Below are 19,762 nucleotides of genomic sequence, written 5' to 3'. Positions count from 1 at the left end.
ATGTAGCCTTGTAAAACATGTAAGGCATATTTAAAGCCAACAAACATACATTAAAACTATATTCACAATAATACTTTGTTGTATATTTATGCATATTTATGTTGTATCAATACAACACTAGATGCAGGTAGTCCATCCCACTTTTAGATCCCTTATATTCAGGGGTATAGTCGTAAAAAAAAGGGCATGGTACTATCCATGATGTGCCCGCCCCACTAAACCCCTGCCTATGTCTCACTCAAAGAGGAAGCAACTTGTGTCCAGAGAGACAACCCGCCCTGAGCCTGCAATTTCATATGGTGCGTGGCTTTGGCCGGTGCGCCCCCCCAGCGGGATTCGTCTCCTGAGACCACCAAAGAATTCTTTGCAAAATAAGAGTGGGCATGCATGCCCATTCTCACCTGCCCCACTACACCCCTGCTTATACTATACACAACTATATCAATCTCAGCAGGTAAATATAAGTTACTCAGCCAAAGCATAAGCAAGGTATTAGTGACAAGTACACGTGTCCATCCATGCTTTATCATGTTCACATCCTTTTGGTATGTACCATGGTCTGTGCCACATAGTCATTATTAACATTTTCCCTTCTACAATGAAAAGTCCTTTATGCTCTCTCTTTGTTCTTTCTTTAGATATAATTGTTGAATCTCACATGTTACTCTGTTTGGTACAAAGTCCATTACCGGAACATGTGTATGCACTGTCGAACGCTGAAAAAGATCGTGTCAAGTCTTCTGCTGTAATAGTCGATCACATAAACAATGGTGTAAGTCAAAAGTTTTTAAATCATAACAACCCTATTTTGATGTTTTTTTTTTATTGTAATCCTGGCTGTACTTTACCCGTTGTGGCACCTTCCACTGACCCTTATATATCCCTCTCCCCCAAAGATGCACAATTACCAAGAACATGTTGAAGTTCTGCTGTTTGTGTACATCCAACAACATAAGTGCTCACTGTTCTAACTGGGCCTGCACATTGCAGCGCCATAGACTTCTATAGGACCGTGTTTAAAATGCACAGGCACAGCCAGCACTGTGAAGACATGTAGCACTGAATGTTAACAAAACATGCAGGCTGTGCCATCAGATCTTGATAACCGCAGCTGCAGTTGAGTTAGTGTAGGTCAAAGGAAGAAAGGGAAGAAACAAAAACAGGATAAGTGCAATCTGTTTTGAAGAGCTTTTGCAGTACTGAATACCTTTGGAAAGAATTGAGTCTGTAAGTGCAAGTCAGATCTTCTCGTCTATGATTTTTACCTGACCTTTTATACTTTCCTGACAAAATTTCTTGATCTACGATACATTTGGAGTTTTTTTCACTGCTTGGGCACTTGACCCGCCAGGTTTTGACTGAGCCACCCCTTCACCACTCTTCTCCTGCCATACGCAGTGCAAATACTTAATTTAGAAAAAAATTGGGTTTGCACGTTCTGTATCTTTATATTGATTGTTGTTGTTTATTCAACATAAAGAGTACAATATGCCTGTGTGCAAGAGCACCAAGCATTGTTTGTATTTAAAGCAGCTCTACAAGAAAATGGTAAATAGTTGTTTTTTTATTTTTGCCATCTTATTAGAGCTTTGTAAATAAAACTGTGAAGACTTGTAAAGTAACCTTTTAAAAGTAAAGATACGTTAGAATAAAGAAAAATGAAACTAATTGTCAGTGATATCAAGCCAACTATAAAGATAAATTCATACAATTCATACAAATAATTTTTTGATTTGCTATATTCAGGGGAGTCGACGGCTATCAAATTCCAGTTCAATAAGCAGTGGTAAGTTCAAACTAACCTGATTCCACAGTGATACATGTTTTTCGGGGCAAATATACTCATAAATTAAATTATCTTAGAAGTGTCTCAAACTGATCCCAAAATTATGTTAAGTTCACTCAAATGATAGCTGCATTTTTAGACCAACACAAGCCTCATAAACAAGTAATAAAAAGAACTGACTTTGACTTTGGCTTGATTGAGATAAGAGAGCGTTTTTATACTCTATAATTGTGATAACATGTATAAAAACAAAGGATGCAGTGCTTCTATCTCTAACACACAAGCCTTGAACAGTCATTATTCTCTATTACATTGAGCGGGTCTTTAATGTTGGTTTCATTACAGAAGAGCAATTAAATACTTTATAGTTCTATGCTGTGTTGGTGCAGTAGTTTTACATCATCTGCATTTGAGGTTTCTCAATGGTTAGGGGTCACATCAGAGAAATATGCCGACGTATATCAAACATGTGTGTTACCCTGGCACAAGGACTTATTCTTTAATGTCTTACAAAAGCCTTAACTTCTGTACATGAGCCAAAAGCAGTTAGATTTCTAAATAAATGTTAACACCTTTATTTAGAAGATGTTAAAAGGTAACCTTGGCCTTTCCAGTTTACTAGCTTCTGTATTGGCCAGGAAAGCCACCCAACACATAAAGAACCAATACGAAACCCGAAAGATAAGAAGAATGGCCCAAGCTTGACTGTTACGTGAATTCTGCATAACTGTACCTAAACCAAGGAGGAATGTTTTAAATAAAGGTTAAATAAAATATGTATTCAGAATTTTACATAACCTTTTTTTTCTCCCTACATGGGACTATTTATTTAATAAACAATCTTTCTGTCTTGTCAATTTGATCTGAATTCTGGAGTCAAATGCCCTGATTTGACTTCACTGAAGAAAGAGCATTCTCTCCTGCCTTGGAGAGCTTTAATAAATCAGGCCCATTGATGGAGAGATGGGTGGAATGGCCCTGATTTTCCTAAGTTCCACAAGGCTGGAGAGAATATGCTTTCATCAGTGAAGCTGGGTAATCCAGCAAACCTGGAATGGGTTTCCTAAAAGTCATTAGCTATTTGTTAGAAAATGTTTTCAATCCTTGACCAGATCCATTTCAGGTTTGCTGGATTACTGGAGGGTCAATACCAGGTATCTAACAGCAACACACCCAAATCGTGTCAGAAATGGAACTCTATTGAGGGCAATGAGCACCTAATTTGAGCCTGTCTATATACTGGGAAGTGATTGACAGGCTGGGTGGAGATTGCAGGGTTAGTGCTTTAGCAGTCAGCAGGTCTTTCCTAGTCCTGGTTATAAAAACCACCACAAAAGAGTGCATAATGATATGACATATTATTGGCCATGAGCCTCCAATTCATCAAGAAAGTCAGACAGGTATTTTACCAACAACCACTAATCAGGGTCATTATTTCGATTTCCAGCTGTCAGAATGAAAATATCTGATTAGGGGCTATATAAAACCCAGATAGCATGTATTTATTACGATTATATTAATAAAGGAGACTTATACAGCATTAGTTTTATAGGTAGTGTAATAATGTATATTACCTTATTTAGAATAGCAGTTTCAATGACAGGCAAAAATGTTTTTTATGTATAATATATGTTTTTGTTCTTTAATATCAATCATAATAATACAGAATTACAATTTAAATGATAGCTTTGAAAGATAAATCTGATTGTTTAAAAGGGCCTGACCTTTCCCCCTTGAAAAGTGTAATCTGTGCCTTATGAATGAGTAAGACATCCATCTTGAATTGACTAATGACACACAGCTACAGCAGAGTACCTAAACACTAATTATAAAACTATCATATTGGTGCTTAAAACCTAAAGTGGAGCTGCCAATTTTCCCCATAATTGTTCAGTTCCTCTACTACTGATTCCTTTACCTGCATGCATGCTTGAGAAGAAAAGTAGCTTGTAGCTTCCAATTTGGAGAAAAGAACATTCCCCCGCCCTTACATACAGGGCTTGATTTAAAAAAGCTCTCCAGCTCCAAGGCTGGAGAGGATACATTTTCATCAGTGAAGATGGGTGATCCAATAGACCTGGAATGTATTTCTTTAAAGTCATTTGCTAGCAAATGTCTTGAATCCTGGACCGGATACATTCTAAGTTTGCTGGATCACCCAGCTTCACTGAGGAAAGTGTATTATTCTTCAGTCTTGGAGAACTTTAATAAATCAGGCCCATAGTGTTTAGGGCTGGCTGTTGGCCACTCCAATCCCTATAGAAGGTCAGCAGGTCATAAGCTGCCCCCACGACTGGAAATACACATTAAAAAATTAATCCGTGAAACATTCACTCAGACAATACACTATTCCTTACCCTTAAATTTTTTACAATTACATTTGTATCCTACTACTATTTACACAGGAAAAAAATAAAATGCCCTTACTACATTTATTTTTTTTCCAACAGAAATAAATATTGATGCCATTATAGAAAACAACAGTGAAGACATTTCCACATGGGTGGATGAAAACAACTTTACACTTCTTCACTTTGCAGTAGCACAAGGGGACCTTGAGAAAATAAACCAGGTACTCAGCCTGAATGCTAATATTAATAGCCGTACAGTGAGTGGATATACACCGCTCATCATGGCAGTACAGAGGAAGCTCCTTGACGTATGTAGTATCTTAATAGAAAATGGGGCAGATGTCAACATAACCGATGAAGACAGCTGGTCACCGCTGCATTTTTCAGCCCAGAGTGGAGATGACAGGATAGCACGTCTTCTGTTGGACAATGGGGCTCAGGTTGATGCTAAAGAAAGGGATGATTGGACTGCACTTCACCTGGCTTCTCAAAATGGCTTTGAGAATGTTGCTCGTGTCCTTTTTACTCGTCAGGCAAACCCAAATTGCCAGGAAATGGATGGGAAAACAGCTCTCCATATAGCCTCTTATTTTGGTCACTACAAAATTGTTAAACTTCTTATCAGCCAAGGAGCTGACCAAGATGCTAAGCAGAAGAATCTGAGGACTGCCCTTCATATTGCTGCTGATAGAGGTTATTTCCGAGTGGTACAGCATTTGATACAAAAAGGAGCACATGTAAACTGTGTTGATCAAAACCATTACAGCCCTTTGCATATGGCGGCGGTGAAAGGAAATAGCATGATCTGTAGATACCTTATAAGACATGGTGCTCAGGTCAACATAAAAAACAACCAGGGCTGGACACCATTGCATCTTGCAGTTTTTAAAGGACACTCTGAAATATTACACTTGCTTAGGGACAATCATGCCGCCTTAGATGCTGAAGGGGATATGAAATGGACATCACTTCACTTGGCTGTACGCTACAGCGACGACACTATCATTTCTCTTCTCCTAGATTTTGGAGCAGACCCAAATGTTGCAGAACTATCTGGCTGGACACCGCTGCACCTTGCTGTACAACGAGGTTCTTTCTGCAGTGTTATCAAGCTTATTGAGAAAAGAGCTAATATAGATGCCCAAAATAAGTTTGGTTGGACTCCATTGCATGTAGCAGTGCTAAATGCTAATGCAGCCATTGTAAAGACTCTTCTCCGGGCTAATGCCAAGCAGAATATAGAGGACAATAGTGGTTGCACACCTTTGCAGCTGGCAGTAAGGAATCATAAAGACAGAATTGCCAATCTCTTAGAAGGAGGTTTTGATTCCTCTTCGGGCAGTTCAGAGGAAGTAAGTGAAGAACTAGGACCATACCTTAATTTCCAAACATTAACCTTGGAGAATTAGGGTTTCCAAAATTCATATTTCACCCTGAACACTTGAGCATGCATGTAAATTTACTGATATGCCACTTTGAGTGGGGTATTATTATGTTATTAACTCATTTATTGTAAATAATGTATGTTTGGTATTGTTTTGTTGTTATGTAATTTACTGCTTTAAAAGAAAAACTTTGTACAACTTCAATAATTCAGATTTCAAGTGAAAAAAAGTAGAAACTTTTTATGTATTGTTCATACGTCTTCTGGTGACAAAGGTCATTGTGACTTTTTACATCCATGATGTTCTTGCTGCTCACTCTACTATCGCCCTTAACATATGCCAACATATGCCACTAAATGTACACAAGCACACTGGTAGGCTTATGCTGCATGGGCACAGGGAGGTGCAGGTGGATAGAGTTAGTTAACGTTAGGCAGTGTTTTTCCTAAGTGTAAGGGAGTCATCACAGAATAAAAATGAAAGGTATCTGTAAGGTATTTTGCAATTTGTGTTGTACATGTTTTTCTTTCTCTTTGACTGATCACCTGGTGGCATGTCCTGCAGAATTGAGGAACCAAATGTGTAAACACCACTGAAGTGTGACAAGTTATACTGCAGCTCAGAGACAACTAGCACTATATTTTCATCTTTACAGACTTCTAATAAATGAATGGTACAGTCCAACTAAAGCTGCTCTTGTAAACCATATGACATGTAAAGCATAATTCCAAAATGAACAAAATATGAGCAACCTATTGAAAACGGTTGCATGGTTTGTATATGACTAGTGAAACATGATCTACATTTACACCCTTAACAAAGTCCAAGTAAAGTTCACATCATTTTCTTCTTGTACCCCACACATTAGGATTTGCTGTTAGTTTTTTTTCCTGGAACTGCTTTGCAATTCTAGTTTCTTTTAGCAAAAATGTTGCTCCCTTTCCTTCCACTGCACGGCTCTTCAGTACCAACATATAGTCAAATCCAACAGCATAAACTTTCTCACACTGTATTGCAGAAAAAGTATTTCTGATCAGCTCTGCTACATTACAAAGTGCAATAGGTCTAACTCTGGTGTCTTTCAAGCTACAAATGTATATTTAGACTTCTTTTATAGCTTTAAGTAGCACCAAGACATGGAAAGGGAATCAGTTAATGCAATGTCTTTCTTACTGTATATCTGTTTCTGTGACTTCAGTTAGCATATGTATTACTAAATAATTAAATGTTTCCTATTACCTGCAAGGAGGAAGAAGATTTTGTTGGTTCAGGTGGTCAGTTAATATTTAGGTACATATAGCTATGATGTGGATGTCCAATCGTACATACATAGTTTACCCTTATAAACTTTAAAATTGAATGTGTACATGTATTATATAGATAATATATTGCTACTGTATGTGAATTTCAGTAGTGCTGTAATTAGGTTTATTTCTATTTTTTAATTAATTAGCTTAGCATACTTAAGCACGTTAAAAATATTTAAATTCCTTTTAACACTTCAGTCATTATTGGGAAAACAATCGCAAGTAGTTGTGTAGCTAAAATACTAGAATTAGGGAAAGGTAAAACTTAAAAATAGGTAACCAGTATATTGTCTATTTTCCATCAGTTTTTAATATTGTTTTTGCTGTTGAGTTTACAGAAATTTCAAGAATGTTTTAGTGATGCAGTGGCCTGTAATGCTACAGATGCATCTGATAGTAATTGTTCTCTGGAGAAGAAGCAGTGTCACCCTAGGATGATCTCCTGATTTGGACAACAGGTAGTCCCAGAGTTAAGGACATCTGACTCCTAGATACAAATAGGGCTTCCCTGCTCGTTCGTGTGCAGAACAGGGGCTTGATGGGGGAGGGGGCAGTTTGCATGATTTGTGGAATAAATCTTTTGCTAAACACAGCTAAGCAACATCTTGTAACTTTTTAATGACCAAGACAAACTACAGTTGTTTCTTTTTGCATATTAAAGCGCATCTTGCTCCAGAAGTTGATGAATGTCTGAGCTCCATAAAGTTTTTTTTTTTTTTTTTTTTTGCTTTGTTTTCGATTACCTTACAGTGAGGATTTCAAGCAGTAACTGAAACAACGCTGCCTAATAATATGTTGAGACAAACATCTGTCCTAATTACATATAATAAAATAATGTACCTGTTCCGACTTACATACAAATTCAACTTAAGAACATACCTACAGTCCCTATCTTGTATGTAACCCAGGGGACTACCTGTATAGCCTCATATTCATTTCCATAAGGTGATATGACATGTAGCACACAGAGGAGAATGAGGGAGAAACTAAAAGAATAAAAACACAGAGATTTAATTTTAGCTGAAAGGACATTGATTTCTGACATGGTCAACTGGTATGTTTCTATACAGAAAATACTGCAAACAAAAATCAAATAGTACTACCACATCTAGTACCTGTTAGATTATGATCACACTGGCCACTGCTTCCTCATGTCAGTGAACCAGTGCCTTGAGGAACATTCTACAAGTAGATCTCCCATGGCAGCCCTATAAAGAACTGTCAAATATGCAGGTGTTGATTCTTTAAGAACCAGCGCTGTAGTGCAAGTGACTGAGCAGCTGGCAAGGTACAACCACCAAGACCACTTAATCCTGAGGAAGGTCTGAACCTGTTTTTACCCTGAAATATAATACATTTTTGTTCTTGTGTTTTATTATAAACCATTTTTCATTAAGGATATTTTTTTCAGTTGTCTGTCTACCTCCTGCTTCTCAGCCCAGCCTTACTCAAACCTTACTCAAGCAGTACTCAAAACCTTTAGTTGATAGTTGGTATAGAAAGCATGCAGGGACCTCCTAAAAGATGAGACAAACAAAGTTTAGCTACCACGTCTTACTTGGTAAAAACATTTACAGCAAAACTTTAACAAAATGAAACCACTTGTTCTCTTATGTGTACAAGTAAACAGACATCAAAATAGTATATTTTGTATATATACTAATAAATAAATAAAGTTTTTTTAATTATATGCTTTTGATGTTTTCCAGTTATTACAAAGTAATATGAGAATCAATATATTGCACAAACAGTACAGATCAGCAGCATACAGCTATGAAAACAATCAAGGTTAAAATATTTAACCAACATGATAAATAAATCAACAAAAAGAGATGGATGTCAACATTTTATAACAGGAGTATATATAGGATGGAGTTACAGGCATGGTTTCAGTATTTCCAAAGTGGTAAGGGGGTCAAATATGTGTCCTAAAACTGAACACAGTTCAATTTATTGGTAAGGGCAGGTTGAAAGTCTTGGTGCTTGTGGTTGATTTTGGTATAGCGTAAGAGTCCTAGAGCATTGTTAGAAGAGACAAAAGTCGATATCAATATGACTTGGATAAAAGGATAACTCTACCTCCAGGAACATCGACAGATTCAGACCCTAAAACAACTATCAATAGATTGCTGTACAGAGACAATGGTTAATCTTTCATAAGTGGATGCTTGAGGTTCAATAAAATATTGGCCAATATTAGTTTGGATGTCTTAGGATAGTTCTGCAAAAGCTTGTTAATGAGTTAATGAAATTATACGTCTCAAATATCCTGATATTTATTTTTCTGAATATCTATCATTACAGGGTAAAGTTCCTATATATTAGGAGGGAAAAAGCTATTACATGTGCTCTAGTGGACCAGACAAGTTTGTTTACATCCTTTTGTAGGGAACAATAAGCCTGTAGTGGAATCTGTATAGTTATGGACTCAAAGGTAAAGAAGTTGGGGAGAATAGTCATAGATTTGCTAAAATCCTTTGCTAAAAACAAAGCTTGGATAAGGACTATGTTTTATTATTTAATGTCTTCTAGGAGGTAGCAGAAATGGGACTTATATGTCATATGTGGATGCCAATTAGATTTTCAGATATTTAAAAATGACAACAAAAAATTTGAAAATTTGACCTGAGTAGGTTTAAGGTGTTAGGAGGAATAGAAAAAGAAAATTTGATAAAGAGCCAAATACACATAAAAGCATGGGCAGATTGGGGTAATAAATTAGTAGATTAATAAGGGCAAGAAAAATTCTATCAGAAAAAAACAAAACAATTAAACTGGCTTTGTTGGAAATGCTAGAGATTGGATTTTTTTGTAATAATTGAGGTAATTGGGTTCCATGTTTTAGACAAAGAGTAATGGAGACACAGGTTACCCTTGTGTAATGTCATCACATAGAGCAAAGAAAGAAAAGCAACAATTGAAATCTTTTCCTGGGCAGAGGAAGTGGAGAAATGTAATGAAATGGTTTTTACACATTCCCAAAACTCCCATCAGTTACAACAGCAAAGTAATAGTTTTTCTAGTGTGAGTCCTCTGGATTAGGTAATAAAAAGAATATTTCTTTATGGTTGGAAATGTCACCCTAACGGTGCCATATAAATGACACTCACCACCACAAGATTGGTCAATGAGAGAAAAAAGAACCACTCAAAGCAGGGCTCAATTTTTTTTTCATATATAAAACACATGAAATGAATTAGTAATAAAAATTAGTAATAAAAACGTAAACATTTAGGAAAAGATATTGAAGTCACACTTAAACAGGACAGCAACTCCTATTCTGCTTTCAATATCACTTGTCACATAAGATAAGGGCCAGTATTCCAATGAAAACTTAAAGAATCTGTCCATTTAAAATGTGTTCTTGCACCAGGTTTACAGTCTAACCTACTCTAAAGTATGTGCCCAGAACAGCTGCTGGATTTAGGGTAATAGGTTTTAGTCCTTTCCCACTTTTCTTAAAAAATAAGAATTGCAAAAAAAGATCTGTAACATGTATTCATAAAGAAACTTTTTTTCAAAGATGAAATAGCAAAAATTATACCATATTAAAGCAACTTTATTAAATCATCTTTTCATTTTCTCCATTTCACGCTGGATTAATGGTACCCTGAAAAACCTTTTTAGACTTTTAATGAGAAATAAATTACCAGCTAATGTAGAGAAATTACCTAATATTGCCAAAACTAACTACAATATCTGCAATTTCTAACATTTTAAATTAAAGTAAAGGCACCCAATATGCATGAAAATGTCACTGCATATTCCATATTTTGAATTATTTATACATTAATTCAGTTTTGTGAATGTATCTGCTTATTATTAGATGACAATTGCATTGTATTACTATATTAAATAAACTTTTAGGAAAGTAGGGACTTCAGATTTAACGAATAGCCATCAGATTTGCTACCAAACCAGCACCACATACAGGGAGAACTTTAAAAAAACACATAAAAATTTACTGACTTCCAAGAAAATTTCCTATATGGTAACAACATTATCAAAATTATATAATACCAAAAAATATGAATAAGAAAATAAATGAACATGTAAGATTTTGAAAAAAAGATATAGGAAGTGCTTATGATAGAATATTCTCCTGTTAACAAAATCGAAAACCAACCTCATCCAAACACATGCAGTATAAAATGTTCACAGGTTACAGGAAATTCACACTAAGCCCACACTAGGTGTCCCAGGATGCAGTGGTAGTACATTGAATAATTAATTTTTTACATAATGAAACCATACAAAGAAACATTTAGGTATAATGAACAGTTCCCTATAAGAGATTAATTATTGTGCAGCTCCTAAAACGTAAGAAAAGAATGGTTCCTCCCCAGGTGACCCAATAAACACATACAATTTAATGCAATGGCTAGAGAACAAACTCTACAGATATTCCAACTCAACTATTTCATCAAAACTGATGGAGAAGCCATGTAACATACAGTTTGATTAGCTTTAAATAGGGCATATCATACTGTGGTAAGAAAAGTTAGCTAAATAATGGCATACTGAGGCATTTACCCAATTTAAGGTACAATTCTCCCCTTAACCCACATCAGGACAGGACTAAAGGCAGAATTCCTTATACGTATAAAAATCCATGATATTCAAGATGATGCTTTGTATCATGTAGAAGTTTGGAGTTTACCCCTTATTGGCTAAATTGCTTTTGGAATTGCTTTATATCCCTTTCTTATTCTTTTTCTGTGATTTGGAAAATAGAACACCTGGAAACAACCAGACAACTACCAACATCTTTTATCATTAGAAATAGCACCACCACATATTGCTTACCGTATGAGCTCACTGGAAAATTTTCAAATCATTGATTGACAGAATCCACTTTTTAGGTCTTTTCTCCATCATTTGACCAATATTTGCCAGAATATATTATGAGAAATGTAATTTGACTAAATAAACCCTTTCATGTTGCTTAATAATGCATAGTGGGAGGTTCTGTTGTAAGACGTCATCGACAGGGACACAACCTAAAATTATTGGACCCTATTACAATTTTTGTAGGGACCCAACCTCTCTATGTGGCTATAGCTATATATCTGTATAGCTAGGAGAACTTATAGTGTAGTTTGTACATAGAAGCCAGTGCAGTGCTGAGTTGGACATCAGTGCAGATAATTAACTTTTTTTTTCTTGTGTTACAGTCATGAAGAAGCATATATACAATTTTTGTTCATGTTTTCATAACTATTTTACCAGTTCAGATCTGTCATTATGCAGTTTAGTTCATTTAAACAATACACATGACATTTTGAAGAACATAGTAGGAAAGATATGTCAAATGCTTTGTTTAAAATATTTACCACTGGGTTTGCTTAGATCCTGAGTATCTGTTTATTAAATTCACCCAGCCTTATCTTTATTTTTATTAAGCAGACAGGGGAGTTGTGTCACACGTAGACACAGCACACTTGTGTTTTTCTATTTGAAAAGTTTTAATAACTCATAATTTCTCATCTCAAGCAATGTGCAATCATAATATGTTCTGCAAAATGTGGTGTGACATGACAAGATTTAAAAAGATTTATGTAGTTGATAAGAAAGGTATTGTTAACTTTTAATTAGTACTGGTTTTGCTGGGAGCAATGCAGCAGTGTTTTGTGGCTATGCATAGCACAGCTAAAAACACGGCTCTCTTTTTTTTTAAAAGAACAAACTTCTGGTGATATACAAAGAAGAGGATTTCCACCTATACAAATGTTATATATCGCGTACGGCACATCCCTTATTAAACCCAGAAAAAAAGAATATACGGTGAAGAACACCAATTTTTGTAGCGGGATTTTTTAGGCCAATATCAACAACGTATATTATGAAAATAACAACATTTTTTATTAACCACCTGGGCGTTACACTGAGGTCTAGATTTCTGTACCAAAAGCGGTATACTGCTTTTCATGAATTGTTTTTTTAAATTGTAGACCTGTAAGTTACAGAAATATGTCCAAACAGGGTTCTAGTAGATATCATGAATATAAAAAAAAGTTTGAAACACACAATCATGTAAAAAAAAAAAATGTACTTTTAATAAAATCCTATCCTATTTTTTTTGCATAGAAATTTTTGTTTATATTGTGGGCTTGTAATTCTTAGGATTAACTCCCGGGTATGATAATTATATTTATTTATTATAATATAATCATAAATTATAATATAATACATAATTATAAATAATATTTTAAAAATAATGAAATAATAGACAACAATGTAATCTAAAAATAAAATATAACATTAAAAATGTACTTTTATTTTTATTTCATGTTGTGTGGTGTTTTTGTACTGTAAAAACCATTTAAAAGCAGATTACATTGTAATCTGCTTTTAAATTTCCCTCCCTGACACACCCCCATACATCACCAATCACATCACTGGAAGATGACTCATCCTCCGAGTGATGTGAGTGGGGATTTCCCTGCCTGCTCACAGAGACGCTGCTGCTGCTGCTCGCGTCTCCAGAGAGATGCAAAGCACAATGGAGGATTTCTGCATTGTGCTTCACATCTCACTGCAGATGGCAGCAGCAATAGCAAATTTTTTATTGCTGCTGGAGGAGCTGCGGGGACCGGGTAAGTATTTTCTTTCAGTTGTAATCGGATTGTCATACAATGTATGACAATCGGATTGCAATATAACGTTTGTTTATATTTTTAACCACCTGGTGAGAAAAGTTCGGGTTTAACACTTTTTGCAAGGTCAGGTCTTTTTGAAAAGGTCGGGTTTAACGGCCAGGTGGTTAATATTTACATTACAAGGATCATTTCCAGTACATAAACCACATAGAAACCCTTATTAACCACAATAATCTCTCCTTTCAGAGTGTCCCTGTGAGGGATACATTCTGGGTAAATTCTCTACGCGTTTCGTGGAAATATCCGCTTCTTCAGGAGAGAGGAGAGAGAATCCGATGCTTGTGTTCTTAGCAACACTCTCTGTTAGGATCAGTAGTGGGGAACAGATAGGAAGTCATGGCAGTGAAGCTGTTATAATTTTTGCTTTGGTATCAATTTTTAATCACATCTAGTTGTTATTACAATTTTGAAGTCCTTAAGTTTAATGTTATTTCTTTTAGTCAATTTTGGATGGAACTTGAAGCAAACAATAATACCGTACTGAAATCTCACAGCTGAGCCACATGTTTACACACCAGCTTACCAGCATGCTGCAGTCGACCGCATAAGGATCATATAGGATCATAGGGATCAGCTTTCTTTTGCTATCAAGGAGCAGAGAAATGCTACAGGGCTACCTAAACATAATTTTTGCACTAACATTTTAATCCTAAATTAATACGTTTTTTTCAAAAGAGATAAACAAAAGGACAAACAAGTGGGATTTTTTTAAGCAAATATTCGAGCTGTATTCGGAGATAACTTCTCATAGAATACACTTATACACATTGATACAAATACAATGTTTTTTGGCACCAGGCCCTGGTGATCTTGAGGGGTTTAGTAAATGATAATCGCCTTTTGTGGTATTTCTAAATTTTTTTAAACATTATGTTTCTCTGTTCCCATGCCAATATTTTATGACCTGTTCCACTTAAGGACATTGACGTGCAATGGTTGACTAGCCGTTCACCTCCAGCCACCCAAGCCTGTGATGGGAAGGTGACAGGCTGTCATTTCACAGCTCAGCTGTAAGATTTCTGTCTGCTTGGATTTTTATGGAGAACAACAAAAGCCATAAAAGGCTTAAGTGTGATAATAAATAATAGATGTTTTGTTCTCAGCCTCAAATCCTAAATGGAGTTAATAACCATAAACAGCCGCATCCAGGCTACATCTACTCATATGACCAATTGTCCTGTGTGTCATAAATCAGAACGCCTTTTTTTACTGGTTTTGTATGTATGAGTCTTTTGTACAGTTAGCATGTCCTGCAAAGAGCAGTCTGGATGTTTTATCATTTAGCTATTGTTAGAGTTAAGTGTGCTGTCCTGACTGTGTGAAGAAGCTTAGATCTTGACACTGCTGCTATTTATAACCTAAGCTAACTATAAAAAAATACATATATCAATTCCACACCAACAATAATAAGCCATATGAACACAGATTGCCTGTAAAATGTGTACTGCTCAGTAATGTACAGCAGTGGTCCCCAATCTTTTGGAGCCTGAGGACCACTAGTTTTAAAGACTCTGGACCGCGCATGCACAAGGAGCCGTGTTGCACTCAAAGGGGAAGAAACTTCCCCCTGAGTGACGTCATAATGCCAGAACCCATTCATTCTCCCATTGCAGGTACAGGAGATGTGGTCCATGGCTCTGGTCCCCAACCCCCAGTCCATCGGACAGGTGGGCCGTGGCTCTGGCCAGTGCACCCCCAGTGGGATCAGGAGAAGGACCCCACATGGGGGGGGTGCACCGGCAAGAGCCACGGCCCACCTGCCAGATGGACCGGGGGTTGGGGACCCCTAATTTACTGCTTAAAATAATCCCATGGTTTGCTCAATGGTTAGCACTCTCACCTTTGCAGCACTAGGTCACAAGTTTGTTTCCCGGCCAGGCCTCTATTAATATCATTATTAATATTAATAAACAGGATTTATTTAGTGTCAATATATTACGCAGCGCTGTACATTAAATAGGGGTTGCAAATGACAGACAGATACAGACAGTGACACAGGAGGAGAGGACCCTGCCCCGAAGAGCTTACAATCTAGGAGGTGGGGGAAGTCTCACACAATAGGAGGGGACAGGAGAGAGTGGTGGGAAGTAGTGAGGGTTTTAAAGGACAGAAGAAGATGGGTTTCGAGTGCCCTTTTAAATGAGCAGAAAATTAGACCCTTCCAGAGAGTCAGGGCAGCTCTAGAAAAGTGTTGCAGTTGTGCATGTTAGGAGGTTATGAGTGAAGAGTTTGTATGTTCTCCCTTTGTCTGGGTAGGTTTCCTCTGGGTATTCCGGTTTCCTCCCACATACCGAAAAACACATGCAGTTAGGTTAAAAGTACCAAACAAAAAGAATATGTCCTTAGACTTCATTAACCCCCCTAGCATAATAATTCTGTCCATATTTCCACGCAAAAAGCGTTACATTTTTTTGCATGGACATTTATTTTACAATGTAGGCTATGTGTCTTAGGCATTGCGCGATGTCCAATATTTAATAAATTTAATAATAAACTTTAAATAAAAAGTATAGGGGGGTTAATGACATATAACGTTGATATTAGATTGTAAGCTCTTTTGAGGGACAGTTAGTGATATGACTATAGACTGCTCTCAAAGCAGGCATGACAAGTTCATATAAAGAACTCTTTTTGTTGTATGTTTTTTTTAAATATTTTTTTAATTAGTTCATTTTGGTTGGTGTTCTGTAATAGGACATGCTCCAATATTCCCCGGACACAACATTTATAAATTTCAGATTCCTACTCCTTTCTACCTGACTTTTGGTAAAATAAGTATCTGAATAAACAAAGCATTTACTTTACAACAAACATATTCATAATAAAGAAATTTAAAGTTAATCTAAACCTAATGACAATGTAATGTATTGCTGTATGTATTATTGTTTATTAGTGCATAAAAATGCTAGTTGTATTTTTTACATTTACCTGGTGATTGTGCTAGTTATTCCAATACTTCCATTCCTAGCCACCCACGCACCAGAAGTGTGATTATTACCAAAATAGGGAATGAAAACTCTGCACTTACTCTGTTTTCTTTCTCATAGAGGAGTATAATTTGGTAGCCCTCAGGAACTATGTAACTGATAACTGTCAGTAAAGGCAGAGAGAACATAAAAATTATCAACTCTCAGGATTTCCAGTAAAATCAACAGCCTTTTATTTTAAACTTTATAAAACGCTTTCAATGGTTTCACATTCGACATCCACAAAATTACAACAATCAGTCATGAAAGGGCAGACCTCTGCTAATAAGAAAGAAAAGGTGATGAAGGCCCTTTAGAGCTAACACTCTAACAAGAGGAAAAGATTACAGGAAAGGCACAAGTGAGGATAGGATCAAATACTATTTTAAAACAAACTTGAAAATATTCAATGCAATACAGAAACTTTTTAAAAAGAAAAGATTTGGAGATGATAAAAGAAAATAGCACGGGCAATAAAAAAATCTCATTGAAATTGTTTTAGTATATAATTCACAGGAAATAAATAACACGTTCCAACAGTGTTCAGACACAAAACAAATTACATAATACTTTTTTTTATTGGAAGCCAGTTCTGCTTTGTGCTGTTAATACGTTATTTGCAAGATCTATTTTTTTTGTCTTTGATATGCTACATAAATCATTTAATAACTTTTTGTAACCCCAAATTTACATTATTAAAACTTGAAATGAAATAAAAGAATCAAAAGTTGTTATCTCACTGGCTAGCCCCCGAAAGGTTTTATTTATGAAGGTAAACACATGTTGTGTTAAGAAAGTTACAAAGAATATTAAAAAAAAGTGTTGTGTTCTGGTCACTATATGATTTCATTTTTTACATTCAATGACATTTTCTACAAAAAATGCTAAAAGAAAAGAAAGAAAAAACATTTTCATTGCCCAGTGAGCAAAATGAAAATAGTCTTTCAAGCTGTGATGCAGCATTGGAGGATGTTCCTTTTTTTCTTCATTTGATACATTTTCACATTAGGATAGAAATGACCATCTTCTTTGCTAAATTTTAATTCTGTAGATATGACATTATAGCCCTTTTAAGCCTCAAGACTACAGCGGAGCCTTCATATCTCATGCTGGTAGTTTCTGGATTTGTCTAAATAAACCAAAAATAGAGCAAGAATAATCAATAAGTAATTTCATAAAAAACATTTACAAAGTTATTATTTTTATGTGAGGTTTATAAAAACACAGGTATGAGGAATAAGAATAAAAGTGAGGTATTAATTCCAATATTGCCCCCTAAAAGTACATATATAGAAGCATCACGTAACTCTATAAAATCTGGACCCCAGTAGTAGTGCTCTGTACGCGTTTCACAGCTTGGGCTGCTTCCTCAATAGATTTAGCAGTGTTTGGAATACATGGAGTACTTATCAATAAAGCTGAGACAAAAAAAAGCAGGGAGGTATCCAAGAAAGATGGCAACCTTGTTCTCTTACAATGGACAGGAGGAATTCTGAATTAATCATAAGGAAGAGATGGCAGGACCATAAGAAGAACCTTCCCTTTCAATTTCTATAAAACAATGAGAGCAATAAAAGTAAGATTGAAGGGTTAACTTATTTCTAAAACACCATTCCCATTGCTAGACTAGACAAAATGATAGTGCTTCTCAGCTATTTACTACAAATGCAATTTCTAGTAGGTTTGTTTTTCTCCATTATCACGAGGCTGGTAAAGCCATTGAATGTTTGACTTTTTATTTAGTTTTCACAAAGCTGAATAAATGGAAATGTTATCTTTATACAAATAGATTTTGATGCTTTCTTACATTTTAGTTCTGTTTTTGAGCATATTTTTCCCCAATATCAACAGCCAAGGCTTGCAAATAACCTTTTCTACAGAGGAGGCATGTGGTTCACTGGCTAGGTTGAGTTGCCCTTTCTACTCAGATAAAAAATAAACAAGATGTGGGTGTGAGATTATGAATAAAATCAGGATTATTCATATAATGCCTAGTATTTGACAAATGCCAAGATCAGATGTTTACTGTTTACTGGGTATAAAAAGAAATAACAACATGCGAATGGGTAAGCATAAAAAGGGCATGTGTACAAATGTTCAGTGTTGCTAAATGTGTTTTATTATTTAAATCTTTTCTTATAACTGGCATGGGAGTCAAGGCTGGATGTGCAAGAAGGAAAAGAAGTAATGGAAGTAAGGAAGAGAAGTAATTAGTGTGCTCACTCCATATGCTGGATAGGTTGGGTGCCTAACATGCATCTAAAGCAGTCATATAATTACCCTTCAGGACCCCTCCAATTAAATCAGTCCAGTGTACATATTGTTCAATGGTACCAAGTCCTAATGAAGAGGAATATATGCTCTGCTTTTAACTCATTCCTTTTTGTGATTTCAATTTTAACGTATGCAAAAAAGAGTCTACCACTCTGGGGAGAGACCTGACCGAGAGCATTTAATAGGAAAATCCCAATAGATAGAAGACTGTCAGCCTTACACATTAGATCTATTCGATTCTTTTATTCCATTATTAAATCAATTGCAGCTAGCAAATAAATGTTGAATAAAACTCATATTATTATTAATATTATTATTAAACAGTATTTATATAGCGTCATCATGTTACGCAGTGCTATACAAAATCCTGTCATTAGCTGTCCCTCAAAGGGGATCACAAATTAGTCATAATGTCCCTACCATAGTCGTATGTCTATATTATAGTCTAAGATCTATTTTGGGGGGAAGCCAATTAACCTAACCGCATGTTTTTGGAATGTAGGAAGGAACTGAAGTATCCAGAGGAAACCCACGCAAACAAAGGGGGAACTTGCAAACTCCAAGCAAATAGTGTCCTGGCTGAGATTTGAACCTGGGACCCAGCTCTGCAAAGGCCAATAAAGACACAATGGGCCTCATTTATTAAAGCTACCCCAGGCTGGAGAGAATACACTTTCATCAGTAAAGCTGGGTGATCCAGCAATCCTGGAATAGATTTCTTCTTTAGCTTTTTGCTAGCAAATGTTTTCAATCCTGGATCAGATCCATTCCAGATTTGCTGAATCACCCAGCTTTACTGAAGGAAAGTGAATCCTCTCCATCCTTGGAGAGCTTTAATAAATCAGGCTTAATGCATGAACTAAATAAGATAGTAAATCTATGGTTCTTTAAAAAAGTACACACCAACATGAAATACTCTTAAAGACAAAAAGTTAACAGTAAGATAACATAAAGCCAGAATAGTGAGATGAGGGAAAAGTCAAGAAACATTAATAAACTGAAGTAAACCACAAGAAAAAAAAGATCATGACAAA

The 19,762-nt window shown here is 35.9% G+C and overlaps 1 protein-coding gene across 1 annotated transcript in view; it reads left to right on the top strand.

Moving 5' to 3' along the window:
• ANKK1 (ankyrin repeat and kinase domain containing 1) overlaps positions 1-8,519 on the top strand; it is a 48,579-nt gene extending 40,060 nt beyond the window's left edge. The window contains exons 6-8 of the mRNA XM_072426156.1: positions 639-772; positions 1,747-1,786; positions 4,237-8,519. Of these exons, the coding sequence (XP_072282257.1) occupies positions 639-772; positions 1,747-1,786; positions 4,237-5,546 (1,484 nt within the window). The 3' untranslated portion in view covers positions 5,547-8,519. The remainder of the gene's footprint in view (positions 1-638; positions 773-1,746; positions 1,787-4,236) is intronic.
• Positions 8,520-19,762: the final 11,243 nt, after the last annotated feature.

Source organism: Pyxicephalus adspersus, chromosome 11 (assembly GCF_032062135.1).
Source record: "Pyxicephalus adspersus chromosome 11, UCB_Pads_2.0, whole genome shotgun sequence".
Classification (NCBI taxonomy): Eukaryota; Metazoa; Chordata; class Amphibia; order Anura; family Pyxicephalidae; genus Pyxicephalus; species Pyxicephalus adspersus.
This window is presented reverse-complemented; position numbering and strand designations above follow the sequence as displayed.